The following is a 13,686-nucleotide window of genomic DNA, read 5'->3' as shown; positions in this document are numbered from 1 at the left end:
TTACTGGCAAATCTCTACCGCCTACTCACAGCTTCCTGTCTAACGATAAAAATAGCTCGGCGCCGTAAGATAAATGATAGAGAACGGAGTTGCGGATAATCCCGTGGCAAAGAGAAAGGGGGAAGTTGAGATCGAGGTTTCGCGGGTTAGACGCAAGGACATCTGGTTGATCCGATTTCGAATCGACCTGCGGATTCGGGGGATGAGAGAGGAGCGGGAGTCTTTAGATTAGAGAAACGCCCTGCCGGGTAACAGAGAAACGTAAAATGATCCCGCTTTTATCGCAGCGCTATCCCCGAGCCGTGGATTCGAGGCAGCCATCTGGTATGCATGATGCCAAAAGACATCGAAAGACATTTCGAAGATTCTCTTCCGAATTAGGAGAGACAGCCGGCGTTTCGAGGAGGCGGCGTTAAACGTGAGCGGAACTCCGAACCTCGAATTCTACACCCGTTCCCGACATACCGGTTGTCTCCATCACCCTGGATACCGACTATTCAAAGCTTCCATGGGTATCCAAAGTATTCAAAGCAGGCAGTGTAACAGTTTCTTCGTCCCGAGCGTCGATCCGGTGATAAACTCCGAAGTGCGGTTACCAGTTTTCATTTCTTCGTTAACAGGCTATCGGAAGTCGCACGTGTCGCAGCCTTTTTCTCATTCCAAAAATCATCACGACACCGTGATGACATCAGAGGACGCGGAACATCCGAAACGATTCTACAGAGAACATTCTCTCGATATGAGAATCACTGATAGGTCTGATTTCCCAGCGGTCTCTCCGCGGAAGAAAGTGCCTCGGCTGTTATTCGCCGTTTGAAATCACGACGATCCGACGACGAATCGAATTATGCCGTCGCGATGACCGGCGGTGGTTTGGACGGTGGATACTTTGTAACCTGAATCGTCAATGCGGGCCATGGATTCATTCGACGGAACCTTGTCATCGAAAACACGTGATCGCCTGAGCAAAATGGTCAACTGCCTCTAAGTCGCGCGACCGCAGCTCGTGATAACGAGGTGCAAAAACGTCGGTAGCGATGGATATAAAAGGGGAGCCGTATATACTAGTACCAGTAGCAAACAAACTGCGACTGTACGAAGATGTTTAAGGTTACGGTGATCGTCGCGTTGCTGATTGTCGCGGTCTCCGGGTTCCCGGCCAGGATGATCGACGTCGCTGACTTGGAGACTGTTCGAATTCTGGGTAACCAAGACCAAGCCAACGTCGATCCAACCGTCGCGGATAACGGATTGATTTACTTGGACTCCGAAGACGAGGAGGTCAAAACTTCGGAAGGATTGGCGAATCACGAATACCTCAATCCCGACTGGGAATCGGATGGCTCGTTCGAGTCGCGGGATAATGACGATTTGGAGGACGATGACACGGATAATGACGATTTGGAGGACGATGACACGGAGGTTGGACTGCGGGGAAAGCGATCGATGTATTGGCAAGTGGCGCAACCATCTAAGGATTTCGACGAGGGTGCGGTTAAGATTCGTTGGAGGTGGAACGACGGGACGCCGGAATCGAAGCCACGCAAAGTGGACGTAGTCGATGGTCTTAACGCGAAGCAGTCTGACTCTGCCCAAATCAACGTGCCCCTTGTGCATTATCGACGACTCTGCAAGTCCAGATTCGAGCGTCGTGACAGACACGGCGTCTGCAGATCAGTCATCGACTGATCGCGTTTCATCACATTCGTAAATGTCAATTTTTATGGTTCGTTTCACGATGTGTTTGTCATACTTTGGAGCCATAAGCACTTCTTTCATTATACATGTACTTGTGCAAACGATACGACGAGTGATAATTACATATACGATATCAATTTACCGACAAATTGGCGGTTCTTGGGTGTAATTTTGATCATTCCTTTTTTCCCCCACATCGGACCACCTCGTGTTACTATGTGCGACGAAAGTTTCGACGAAAATCTTGAAGTGGGTAGGAATAATTGATTCCATTTGCAATTCTTTGGACTCCGACATAACATGCATGCAGCTGTATAATAATAATCTCAGGAAAGTGTCCACACGTATAATTTAAACGAATTAAATAACGTTCCAATTTCAGATCTTCGAACGAGGTTTGTTTTTCACGTTGAATTGTTCGTTTTACTTACATATTCTGCGGACGGGGTGCGTTTTCCTTTCGTATTGCGGTGAAGGTGGCGGCTGTGTACTTTCCATTAACTTCAACAGTGACCGTCCAATCAGGGCTGCTGGACGTGGCTCCCAATATTCGTACGCCGGATTTCACCCTGGCTCTGTAAGCGGAGAAATGGAAGAGTAAAAATTTGACAATCGATCGAAGAAGCTTGGATGCAGGATAACCGCAGGTGTATTCGTAATACTAGCGGATGTACTATCGGCTATGCTTTATCTCGAACCTTTTACCGGGCGAAAGTTTCCGGACCTGCGGGACGATATTAAAAACTCAAAGCCACAAAGTTACGCTCTGAGGGGAGGGGTGGGGGAAAGAATGTACTCGAGAGGGTTGTAGTGGAAAAATGAAATTCCCCGTTTCATCGTTTGAAAAACGATCATTGAGAGCGAGTATGTAGTTATACCGAATAATATTATCCTCGATAACCGCTGCACGGGGGGCAATTATAGAGGTCCGGATAACTTTTCGCGAAGGAATTAAATTATAATTACCTTTGAGTGGAAATAATTTTTATGACCTTCTTTGCCTCTCGACTTCAAGCCTCCGTCGTTCGTTCGGATCGAGTGGAAGTGAGGGGCGGGATTAAGACGTTACGCGTACTTTTAGGAGCGGCGACGAATTCAGCCCGTCTAGACTCTCTCGAGGCTATGAAAAAGGAGCGAGCGTCGTAAATCGGGGTTGAATCGACGAGGCAGACTGGGTATATTACACTACCCCGCGATCTTATAAAGCCGGGCTCAATACCGCGTAATATTATAATGGCTCGGTCCGCGATAGCCGCCCTTCGAGCTCAAATAGGGACGATGACGACTCGACAAATACTCGCGTATCTGACAAAACCGGTCCTCGAACCTTTTGCCGCGGTCGTCGCTTGAATTCGAGACCAAGTTTCCGTCCGACATTACGATTTATCCTATAAATCTCAAACTAACGAATTTCGGGAATTTAGCGAACGGTTCTGCAAAATACGCTACGAATAAAAAACCGTAAATGTGACCAATTGTAGCGTAACGTATTGAAAAAAGTCAAATTCACCGTTGGTTGAGAAGGCTAAGAAAAATAAGACGTCTGGGAAAAAGAAAGTCAGTAAAATTTTTTAAAAAACTAAGGCGTTTCTGAGTTTCCGGTAATAATTCAACCCCTTCTTATGCTAAGTCGGCAAGACTCGGTTCCGATCGAAGCTGCCTCGACGAATCGTAGAGTATCAACGACGAGAGAGAGAAGAAGAATGGGTGGGTAGTTTCCACTGCATGCGGCACAAGTTTTTCTAAAATCTCAACTTCATGCGGAGTCAAATCGTTTTCAACCGTTCGAAAAAGGGGCTTCTTGTAACTTTTAAACTGCGAAAAATTTTTGACAATTTTAACATGCTGTCGCAATGAGACGCAACATCAAATGACAATCATGAAAATGATTAAAATTTACCGAAGTTTGGAGTCTCGTTCGTTAAAGGAATAAAAAAGTCATGTGCTGACGTCACGCTAAACTGCAGTTTGAAATACCTCTCACAGATAAGCGTTAGATCCCGGAATGAGTTCGAGTTGTAAGTGCGAACTTACACAGCGATACATTACGTGCAACCGGTGCAGCAGTATCGCTCTTGGAAAATTGCAGACACGTCTTGATTCTGCCGTGCCGCTCTGCATCTTTACCGTTCCCTATTTTCCCTGCTTCGTTTTTCCTTCTCCTCTTCATTTTCCGTATTATACACGTGTAATGACAGAAGCCAGGGTCTTCGAGGCCAGAGGGTAAGCTCTGGAAAATTAATTGGCTCACCAGAAGGCAGCCGCAGGTGCGGGAGAATAAAGAAGAGAACGACTTGCCGAAAAGCTCAGTTTTCAATGCCAAAAAACCAACGAATTTCCACTTTTTCTTCCCTACTTTGTCTCGAACCTTTCATCTCCTTTTAAAACTACCCCTCTTCACTTTCCGCCTTTGCGAAAACGTTAGATATCTCGGTACCTCTGCATTTCACGCCTCCTGGCCCTTCAAAGCCGGACGCAAATTGCAAGGGAACGAGAGCTTGCAGGCATTCGGCTCGAAAGATGAGGTGAGATGGTTTCTCGTATTACCAAAGTCGCTTTTGCACTGTGCAAACTTCCAGCCGAAGAGAACGGCGAGGAATACAATGAATAAATGACGGGGATTCCGTGTAAGGTAGGACGACACGTGGAGGCCATTGGTATCAATTTGGTGGTTACATTCCGCGACGTGACTTAATAAGTCATAGACTTGATTATCGATCACGCTTACTTACGCCGACGGGGTAGCCGATAATGATACTCGACAGAGAGACGTGAGTTCAATTCGAATTCCCTTAAGCTCGTGTTATATAAGTATATACGATGTTTAAAAGGTGGGCGGCGTTTCAACGAAAGGTATAAGCAGCAGCGATGAACGAGCCTCGAAGTATTTCAACTTCAATTTCGGAGGGCATAAGTAATTCAGGTACGGGGATTCTGGGAAAACATTGACTCGTCAGAGATTCAAACCTTCGCCCAAGGGGGAATTAAATTCACCAACGAATTTTCACTTTTTTTTCTCATTCGTTCTTTCTTCACCGAATTCCAATTCTCAGCTGTAATTATTTATCAACTTTTGATTCTTTCCTCGTCGTTTCTTTGACAGTTGAAAAAGACTTGCACGTTGACTTGAACCGTGCTTTTCGAGTCAGAAGAGCAAAAAATAATAATGAAAAATTAGATAAAAATGAAAAGAAACTGACCGATCTTCGAGCAACATGACAGGCGTGTAAATTCCCTGTAATATCCACCGCCTAGAAATCAACGCCTGATAAAAGACAACTCTGATTACTCTCGTGTAGCGAGGACCGAGACAATAAGGCGCCATTGGGTTGAAAATAAATCACAACACGTGCGCGTTCCGCGCCTCCTTTATACACATCCATCCATCCATCCATCCATCCATCCATCCCAGTACGTTTCGGGTGAAATATGAACGGATATAGAATTTACCCAGGTAAAAAAAAAGGGCATCCGATTTTTGATACTGCCGAGGGAGATTCGTCGGGACGAGAGACAATTCATGACGCAAAACGCGAATCGTTACGCTATCTGTGTGTGTGTGTGCGCGTGTGTGTGAAAGAGTATAGGTATAACGGTGTAATGAAACCGGACCGAGATTGCTGTGCGAATTTCGCAATTTCGCAATTTCGCTGTACCCGCCGATCCTCAGTCACGTACTTCGGGGAATACATAACTCAGTTGAGATTCAGCTGGTATCGTTGTCAACTTCTCCTGTCCTCGGACTGTGCGAGAGGCAGGCCCCGGTAATACAGTTAACTGCAAAGTGACGTACCTCTAACGGTTTAGTTTACAGGAGCAATTACAGTTCCCGACGTAACCCTGACGAGGGTTGCTCGAGGCCGCAGCAAGGCGGCCTCACGATTACTCTTGAAGCCGCCATTTTTCATTCCGAAAAATTAAACTGAGCCCGCGTTGCCGGTGAAAATTAAACGAAGTCTAGATTCACTGTTACCGTGTTATTCTGTGTTCGAAATGCTCACGACTAATAATAATTAACAATTGTTATTCCGGCGATTTCGGTTCGATCGTTTATTATTATCGTATGGGTTGGACATTTTTTCGTTATACGATGCAAGCTGTAAGGTTGGCGATTAAATATTTTAACGATATTCACGATTCGATACATTTTTTCCCACCCAAGTATATGCTTATGTAATCGGTAAGACTTGGTTCGATAATCTATACCGTCTTCGAACGAATTCTCAAGGGAAAGAAAACAAAATCTCTGGCGCAAAAACCAGGCGCCAAGTACATTAAATTGGAAACTACTCAAAAAAAAAAAATTACCCCACGACTCAGAAGCCGCCAGAATGACAATGTATATTCAAATAAGTACAAGCAACAATCATACCCTTACCTACAAAAAAATTTTGAAATCAAAATCCTTACTGCCAAGTGCGTAATTTCTTCACAAAAAATAAGAAAACAACAAGAAAAATAAAGAATTAGGGACTATTAGAATTAGGGAAAATTTGGTGCTATTTGTACTTGAAGGAGATATTTTAGAAAAATACTTTGAGGAATAAATCAAATTTTGTCATTATAGCTTCATCTATGCATCGTGCCTTGACTAGATTTACCTACAGAGCGTCTTTGTGCAGCTATATGTAAATCGCCTCTATAACAAGGTAACTAATTTGCTGTGTTATAGCCCATTATTCGAACCGATATAATGCGAGCATACGGACGTATCTAAGAAACAACACATTCGTAAATACAGAGGTGAATTTCGTTGGCTGGATTTTAGAAAATAAAAGGATATTCTTCGAAATTGTGGCACGAAATGGATTGCCGATAATTTGAGAATCCGTTTATCGTTAAGAATGGATTGTTTTGGATCGCATATGCTGCACGAAAGAGAATATCGAGTACCGAATTAACTTCGACTTGGTGAACAAAGCATTGACGTTCATATATCCAATCACTTCCGGTAAATACTCTCTTGTCGTAACGAAGATCAAACCTGAATACTACGGCGTTTGATGGGCGAAATTATTCATCGAGCAAACTGGGCGGAAGACTTGCGGAAATTGCAAAATATAAGTCCTTCGATCAAACAGACTTTTCAAGAGGTCCGAACCTACACGGCAGCGAACTTCAATATTTGCTCGCTCCAAACGGCGCGTCTATTCATCTTGTACATACCGATCGATGTGCATCGTCGTTTATTCTTAGTTTTCTAAAAAGTCCCGTCAAGTACAACTGATTCTAAATGTTTCAATCCGTTTCTACTTCGTTATTGTCCGTATTGATTATTCATTTTTACGAAGAAGTTACAACGTATTTGGCGGCAAGGATTTTCATTTCAATATTTATTGTCCGTATGTGTATACTTACTTGAATACGTACGTTGTCATTTTGTTGCTTTCCAAGTTGAAAAGTAAATTGTTGATGATAGATTCGACTTTGTTATACTTGAAGCAAGATTAGACATACCGATATAACGTTGAATCGGAAAATACGATACATCTACCAACGCCAAATAAACGCAGAAAGAAGAGAATCCTCTTTTCTCAATTTCGGAGCACGTGTGAAAGATAATATCTTGATCTCGTAATCGTTCGGCGATCAAGAGAACAGATAATAACGATAGATCAAGCTGTGGGAAATCCGAGATTAGTCGACGATACGATGGTTCGGATTATAATGCCGTTAAGTCTAACCTCAGCAGAATGCTGGGTAATTCGGTGGAAAACATAAGAGACCCGCACAGCCGAGAGCCGGGATACGAATCGAGGGTTGCAAGTTACGTTTAGGGGATTGTGGCACACACCGTGGGATGCGGGGTAAAGGGGTGGCCGCCACACGTCGAAACAAGTTTCGACAAAGTTACCCGCATCGCAAAGTCGTTCCTCGCATGCCTCGGGCTAAGCAGGAAATTATGCTGCTTCTCGTTTCATTCGTCGCAGGACTTCTGCGAGGATTCGAATCAGAATGCGTTTAAGAGTCGGAGAAAGCGTATTTCTTGTAATCATTTAATTAAAAGGAACAACAAGAAAAATCAGAAAAAAAAAAAAAATGCCATCGAAATTTCAAATCGAGAGAAAGTATTTGAAATGCGTTTCTGGCAATATTTACAACGAAACTGTTATTCATATCGGTATAATACAACAATCAATTGTATATTATAAAGAGAAGCGATGATTTGAAAATCTTCCTTTTGTTTCGAAACAATGCATCTCCTCATATAAAAACTTTACGATTTCAATAAAGCTTGGCGTTCACCCTACATCAGACTTAGGGCACGACGATAATTGGCCATGTACTCCGTTACAGGCGCCGGTTTTCATCCCCTCGGAGTGTTCATAAATTGTCGAAAAAGAAAGAAGAAGAAGAAAAAAAAAAAAAAAAGAGAGGAAAGAGAAAGAGACGGAGAAAGAGAAAACGAAAGAACATAAGAACGCCGTCTGTTTTTCATCCTCTTGAATCCCCTCCACCTTCTTTAAACGTATTATAACACCAGCACCGGCGCTTTTCGAGATACCGGCGCAAAGCGGAAAGTTCCCGTAGCCGACGTCTGCGTCGCGTCGTCACCGGCATCGATGGTGACCCTTCTCGTTACCGGGGATTTACGTCCCTCCGCACCCGAGCGTTCTCCATCCCGGCCGTATTCTTACCTCAGTAAGGAGAAAGAAAGAAAGGAAGGAAGGAAGGAAGGAAGGAAGGAAGAAAGAAAGAAAGCAAGGAACGAGGTTCAGGGTGGTAGGCAGTTCCTCCTTCCTCCGCAGGCCGTTATATAATCGCCGTTGTGCTTTACGACAGCGCCAGGTTTCCCACGGAATCTTGCGTCGTAGCAGCTGGGAGCGAAGCGCCGAGGAAATTAAAATTGTGCGACGATCCGAGGGGGGAGGCAACGTCAGGACGACGTCGACCTTAAAAACTCGCAAGTTTTACGGTTGGTGCAGGGTAAATTATTACCGAACACAGCGGCAGCTTCGCCTTCGGCGAGGTCTGTTATCGCGTACCTTATTGTAATCGAGAACAGATGTGACATCGGCGTCGCTTTGACCCACCCTCGCAATATTCGCAACGCATCGCACACATATATATATATATATATATATATATAAATATATACAGTAGGGGGTCACAAATCAGGGATGGATCGATAGGGTAGCTTTTACTCGGTTCCCCGTGCATACATATACACGTACAGACTACCGCAGAGACACGCGAGTTCGTAGAGCTCATGAGGTAGAATGTAGGTACGTATCCTGCTTGGTGTTCGGAACTCGAGAGGATTTGCGGATTGGGGGATGAAGGGGTGGGTGGTTGGGTGGCACGGCTTGATCTCTCCACACCGCGAACAGGGTTCCCAGTTCGTACTACGAAGTAGATGGAGATACCACGCTGCGGAGACACTCAAAGATATACATATACGTATAATACGCAGGGACTGTCGCCTAGTCTGCATGCATCGCGTGGATATCGATTAACAATTTGCATGCAAATGACACGGGGCGGTAATTGCGCCCCACGGTTGATCAGCTCTGTTGCCGGAGACTCGGTCTTGATCCCAGCCGAGATCTTGATCTCGATCTCTCGGTCTCCTGTCGTCACACTCGTCGGGAGATTCTAAACGCGATTCGTGAAACGTATCGCTAATCGAGAATTCACCTTTAATTCGACGGGGTGAGAATACCGGTAACTTTGCTTCAACGTTACCGTTTTATCATCGTCCGCGTTTTCGACGTACCGAAACCGTGGAGCCGACTACCTCGCAAAATGATGGTAATGATAGGGGAAAGCCGAAAGCCCCGTGACGTAAAAAAATAATGAAAAGTTGAAACTCGAGCAGAGCAGGGTAAACATGTTTGTATAGGTACGTATATAAGGGCATGGTGCCGGCTTGACAATATTTTAAAAGTCCAATATCCACGCGCGGATTCACCGAAATATGTGTGTATAATTTGGATCCGCGGATGCTAAGATTTCATCGCGGTAAACCGACGTCGTACCGAGTTTGGCGATCAACCCCCGTCGGCGAGCTCGTTAACTCAGCTCGAGTAACGCACGTTATCCTGCAACCTCGTCCTAGTCATTGCCTTCCAGGTTATACGTGTATGTATAAGCGGACTATGCAGAACTTCGCTGAGGGGTTTATTAGGAAACTATTTTCATCGAGGTTTATAGTTAATTTTCGAATCAGGCTTTCTACCTCGGATACCAACGGTTGTAGGGTAGAGGCATCATTTTTGGCCACCTTTGTATCATTTTTTTACTTTTTTCTGGTACCATGAATCTATCCACTCATTGAATTCGTTACAAAAGCCTATTCTGCACATAATATTGCTGTGATAATAAACTGCTTTGAAAACAATTTGAAGAATAATTAAAGCTGTTTCAACACAGGTTGTACAATTTGTGTCCATACTCAGAGAAATTTTTAGTTCCGCTTACCGCTCAGTCCTCAATTATTTTCATTTTTTACCACAAACGAAAAATATAATTCTAATGGATCTAGTGGATGGTCCAAAACGGTGCATCTATTCTACATGCCAATGTACCATGGTTTTCTGATTCTAAACCATAATAATTTCGGGCCACCTGCAAGATAAGACCACGATTTAATCCACGAGATAACCCATTATTCAGAATCCATAATTCATCTTCTTGTATAATTGTACCGATGAAAAACGTTGGGTACGCGGGTTTCGCCGTTGTCTGCTCGTAGTCGGAATCGTCTCTTGTATCTGCCGGCTCCATTTTTTTCAGCATGATGTATCGCCGCGGTTCACAATCAGTTCCGAAATCGAATGGACGGGATTTGGTCGGCGGAGGTTGTATAGCCGTAGTAGAATGCGGAGTATTTTTATTCGTTTTTTTTTTCTATACACATTCGAGCTCACGTAAGGGAGGGAGGGTTTTTGATTGGTTCCCGCCACTCTATGACCCGATACGATTAACTCGATTTGATTTAGAGGATTCGGATAGGTATTACCGCCGAGGGAAATGAATTATACCTACACCAGTAACGAAGAGGAGGAACGTTAGCGGGGGGAAAGAATCGGGCGAAACGCAGCGGAAATCTGATAGAGCGTGCGGAATATCGCATCGATGTGATGCACGGCTTCGGTCGTGACGTGGCTTACGATATAAATCATCGTTTCAGGTTAATCTGCCCGACTGAACGTCACGACGCACCGGCTTTCGGGGCTTTCCTTAATCCCTCTCATGTCCGCGGAGATTATTGCTTCGTAATGACGCATTTTTTTTTTCCAGCTAGCGTTGGATCGAGCATGAGGAATAGGCTTACAGGAGGGTAAGAGCGATGGAATAATCGAACACTTCGAGTTACGGTGCTGAAAGTAGGATTGACGGATGCAGAGCCGAGCAAGGGGAGAAAAATTAGAAATGAAGGTTTCGAAAGAAGAAGATGTATAATAAAGAGAATCGAAATTGCACCAAGTGATACAATTATGCTACGTCTTGCCCTGTCAAATACGACGATTTCAACACACCGAGTTGTAGCATTGTCATATGCATACAGTGTAGGGTATTTCAAAAGAAACACAGCGGGTACGTGAATATTCACATTGAATCCGATAATGATAATTGGCTGAATTACGCGATAAGAATTCGACAGGCTACTTTTTCTCCATCCGATTATAATACAGTCATTACATTACACTATATTTGGAGAGGGCGTGTAGAAACGGTCAAAGCGGCATTCAACGACTCGAATAAACTCGAGCTCCTTATTTGGTACCAATCCTCGATCCCACTGCGTCGCTAACAACGGGAGTATAAAATAAATGGGTTACATAGCAGCTGAATGAATCCTTATTCCAACGTTTCACGAAGCACTTCCATACATTCCGCGTGACGACATCACGGAATTTCCCAACATTCATGCAACAACGATTCTATGTAATGTGAACAGAGTATTAAGCTTTGTTTGACACCCTGGGGTACGCAACAAACGACCACGTGCCTCATTTTCGTTAATTTAAAGTACCTAAATCTAAAAAGATCGGGTCTGCGAAGCCGCAATGTGCCATTTCGATATTTTTTTATATAATCTACATAGCCCCAAAAAGTTTTCAAATGAAAATATTTGACGGTTCGTTTGTTATAACGATTTTTGTCGCTGGGGTACAAATGATCCCAGTGTGTCAAGTACGCGATTCTACAAAAGTGCGCGAAGCAAGGGTTAAGCCTCTGACTAAAACCGGGAACAATAGGAACATACCCCCCAAAAAGAGGTATTTTGTTATGTAACCTACATAGCCCCAAAAAGTTTTCAAATGAAAATATTTAACGGTTCATTTGTTATAACGATTTTTGTCGCTGGGGTACAAATGATCCCAGTGTGTCAAGTACGCGATTCTACAAAAGTGCGCGAAGCAAGGGTTAAGCCCCTGACTAAAACTGGGAACAATAGAAGCGTACCCCCCAAAACGTGGTATTTTGATTATCCGTACTCACCGTATGATGACTGCAGCGACAAATGCGCCTTGTCTGGGGTGTAGAAACGCCGGAACATGGAGCCTGGACCTCGGATATAGAGGCGCGTGGGGCACCAAAAGCGTCAAGGCATCATCAGCCCTGAGCTCCTTGTAGGCAGCCCTGTTCGGAGCGAGAGGAACCTGTCCCAACGGAGTGACAGGTTGTATCTGAACTCTGGGCTGACAGCCACCGTCGCTCTCAGTCCTGGGTTCGAGTACGGAATATGCAACCTGAACTAGCCGTGGTAGGGTCTTGGCGACCTTGACTCTGCCGGAGGCGTCGGGAGGTGGAAGCGGCGCCCACCACGCGGCGGGGATGGTGATTTGGGCGAGGCAGACGCCGTCCTCACCGTCGGGACTGCAGGCCGCGGTAAGTGGCGTCCGGCCGGCGAGGGAGGCGTGGAGAACGACGCAGACCCGCTGGTGCCGAGCCAGCAGGACCTGCCGACGACCGCCGGCCTCGCTTCCGGCGTGGAAAAGCACTCTGAGCACCGGCGAGTCCCGAGGGACACTCGGCCGCACTAGGTGCGCCGACATGTCGAGATGCCTGGCGCTGAGCTCCTGAGCATCGAGGAGGGCTGTCGTGGATGTCAAGTTCCGCCTCATCTCTGGTCCCGGAAGTGCGTCCAGAGGATCAGGGACTATGTACCTCGCCGGAACGGTCTGCTTAGTGCTGAAAGGTCCGTAGGTCGCGCGGACCGAGGCCGGCTCGCTGGTCTGGAAGACCGTGAAGGTGTCGATGGACAGGATCGAACCCGGCGGCGCGGGACCCGGCGCTAGGATTGGGGGCACCGGGATCGAATCCGGCTGCGCCGGGTACGACTGTCTTGGTGTGTGCTTCAGGAAGAATCCTCCATCCTTGTTCTCGAAGTGCACCTCGACCGACGCAGCTACGCCTGTATGGACAGAAAGAAACAGGATTGTTATCTTAGGGCATCGTCATGGGTTGGATGGTACGAGGAATGGGTTTGTCTTTCGGTCGGATGATAACTATCCCCTAAGTAAACCATCGTCCCACTTGCAGAGAGTCTCGATCAATGTTTATCGAAGTAAGCAAGGTGTTACCCTACAAATTGGAAGAGACTTTTTCTTCGTTAAATTAATAATCTTCGATCATACCGTCACTGAGTACGTATACAGTTCTCTTTTGATGAACCTGAATCCAAATTCAATCTCATCAGTAGGACTAATTCCGTAGAAATGTTGTGGTGTACTATATTTGACCCAAGTTTTCAACACTGAGCTTCGGTACGGTTCGATTCATAGTTTGACTGTGAAATAAGCGGATAGAATTATGCAATGAAGATTGCACGGTTACCGTGTCTTGAAAACACTTCGAAGTTCGGTAACGCGAGGTAAAAAGTGTATCAAAAGCGGGTTCTAATTTTTCCCTACAGAGGGATCACATGTTCCAATGAAGAGAACCCGCTCGCCATGGAACATCCGCAGTCTAAGTACAAGGGTACGAGATGCGGTACACGTGTAACGCACACCCTAACCAGCTAGTGCAGGAATAGCA

At 45.3% G+C, this 13,686-nt stretch overlaps 2 protein-coding genes across 3 annotated transcripts in view; one reads left to right on the top strand and one right to left on the bottom strand.

Moving 5' to 3' along the window:
• The window catches only part of LOC107226208 (transmembrane protein 132E), a 205,665-nt gene that overhangs the window by 59,901 nt on the left and 132,078 nt on the right, over positions 1-13,686 (bottom strand). For both annotated transcript variants that reach the window (XM_046736182.1, XM_046736183.1), the window contains exons 2-3: positions 12,148-13,063; positions 2,130-2,273 (exon numbers count right to left, since the gene is read on the bottom strand). In XM_046736182.1, coding sequence (XP_046592138.1) covers positions 2,130-2,273; positions 12,148-13,063 — 1,060 coding nt within the window. The remainder of the gene's footprint in view (positions 1-2,129; positions 2,274-12,147; positions 13,064-13,686) is intronic.
• On the top strand, positions 1,086-2,026 carry LOC124293814. Its single transcript, XM_046736189.1, has 2 exons — positions 1,086-1,377; positions 1,408-2,026. The coding sequence occupies exons 1-2, from the start codon at positions 1,102-1,104 to the stop codon at positions 1,687-1,689; spliced, it is 558 nt and encodes a 185-aa protein (XP_046592145.1). The 5' UTR covers positions 1,086-1,101; the 3' UTR covers positions 1,690-2,026.

This window comes from Neodiprion lecontei, chromosome 4 (genome assembly GCF_021901455.1).
Source record: "Neodiprion lecontei isolate iyNeoLeco1 chromosome 4, iyNeoLeco1.1, whole genome shotgun sequence".
Classification (NCBI taxonomy): domain Eukaryota; kingdom Metazoa; phylum Arthropoda; class Insecta; order Hymenoptera; family Diprionidae; genus Neodiprion; species Neodiprion lecontei.
Note: the sequence above shows the minus strand (reverse complement) of the source record. Positions and strands in the feature narration are given on the sequence as shown.

Excerpts from the sequence above, each read along its gene's own strand:
- LOC124293814 (XM_046736189.1), top strand. The coding sequence starts at position 1,102 with ATGTTTAAGGTTACGGTGATCGTCGCGTTGCTGATTGTCGCGGTCTCC. Across the intron at positions 1,378-1,407 it reads GGGATAATGACGATTTGGAG|GACGATGACACGGAGGTTGG; the intron begins GACGATGACACG and ends GACGATTTGGAG.